Source organism: Asparagus officinalis, chromosome 2, assembly GCF_001876935.1.
Source record: "Asparagus officinalis chromosome 2, Aspof.V1, whole genome shotgun sequence".
NCBI lineage: Eukaryota > Viridiplantae > Streptophyta > Magnoliopsida > Asparagales > Asparagaceae > Asparagus > Asparagus officinalis.
In genome coordinates this window covers 78,979,222-78,980,670 of record NC_033795.1, presented here as the reverse complement: position 1 = coordinate 78,980,670, position 1,449 = coordinate 78,979,222, and the positions used below count along the sequence as shown (strand labels likewise).

At 33.6% G+C, this 1,449-nt stretch overlaps 1 protein-coding gene across 1 annotated transcript in view; it reads left to right on the top strand.

The window, feature by feature from the left end:
- LOC109831732 (transcription factor HBP-1b(c38)-like) overlaps nt 1-1,449 on the top strand; it is a 16,248-nt gene that overhangs the window by 9,758 nt on the left and 5,041 nt on the right. The window contains exons 5-6 of the mRNA XM_020399127.1: nt 653-730; nt 815-874. Of these exons, the coding sequence (XP_020254716.1) occupies nt 653-730; nt 815-874 (138 nt within the window). The remainder of the gene's footprint in view (nt 1-652; nt 731-814; nt 875-1,449) is intronic.

Below are 1,449 nucleotides of genomic sequence, written 5' to 3'. Positions count from 1 at the left end.
ACCCTAAGGTTAAAATGTTGGGTTGTGCACTAATAATTTATATTGAGCAAACATAATTGTTAACAGTCCCTCTCATATGGGAACCACTGGAAAAGACCTCCCAGATTCAACTTTGCTTGGAAAGATGGAATAAGTGGGATCAAATAAATATATCTCAAATTTATATACTTACGAGACTTAAAATAGGGCCTCTTAAAATCTGTTGGACCTCATCAATCGATGAGTATGGTACGAGGCAGATCTCTATGAGATTGCTCTCACTCATTTGCTCAACTTTCGGCCAGTGATATGGGGTTCCTCGAAGTAATATGTTTACTTCCACTTGTGGATTGTTGCAAGATTTTCCTTTCCTTTCATCCCTGTACCATTAGAAAATAATCGGGATGTGCTGAAAACAACTACTGTTTATTGATTTATTTTTTTAGTGGTTTCTGATTATCTAGAAGTTGGAAGTTTATTTATTTTGAACGTTAAGGAAAAATGCACCTAAGATTATATCCCCATTTTGAGTCTGCTTTCTGTAAATGAACTCATTTTGTTATTCTATTTTGTTTGGGTACTATTGTCTTGTTCATCTACATAAAGGTGCGCTGTCTTTATCATTTTGAGCTGAAGTATGCTTGATAACTCATGCACTTCTTTTGTTGCTTAGTTTGAACAAGGACATCTTGCAACTATTGCAGCTTCAGATTCTAGTGATAGATCAAAGGAAAAGACAAGCGATCAAAAGGTAGTCAGTTGTTTTTACACTTAGTCAATTAAGTTGACGTCTCACATAAATGCTAGAGGATTAAATGTATCTGTGCTTTTGCAGACGCTTCGTCGGCTTGCTCAAAATCGTGAAGCTGCAAGAAAAAGTCGATTGAGGAAAAAAGTGAGTACTTTATTTGTTAGTACTATTTTTAATATTTTTGTTGATATTCCCTTTTTAAGTCATGTAGTAAGTTATCTAGTAAAGCGCGTCTGTAAGTCTCTGATTATTTTTTTTATCTTGCGTTGGTTGGATGTAGCTAACGTTAAATTCATTTATGACAATATCTTCTGATGAATTTTTGCCAACCTTTGACATATTTATAATTTCATGAGATGAGGTGCAAATTTGATGCATGTTCACATCGGCTATGAGATATGTATATATTCATTTGTCAAAATGGAAGATGCTTTGCTTAAGTATAAAAAATGTTTTTCTTCTGAAAAATTAAATTAAATCAATAATGTTGTCAAGTATTTCTACTTTCTATCTATCTTTAAGTGATCATGTTGTCTTAGACCATTTCTAAACTATCTAGGTTTTGTCGATTGCAAGAGCCATAACTGAGTCATACTTGGCATTTTGTGTGGGTTAAGTTGGATCCATAAATTGATAGATCACATGCAAATACGCATTTAAGATACATATTAGGTTTGTGTATTTATTATCTTTTTTTGATGCCGCCTTTGGTGCAGACG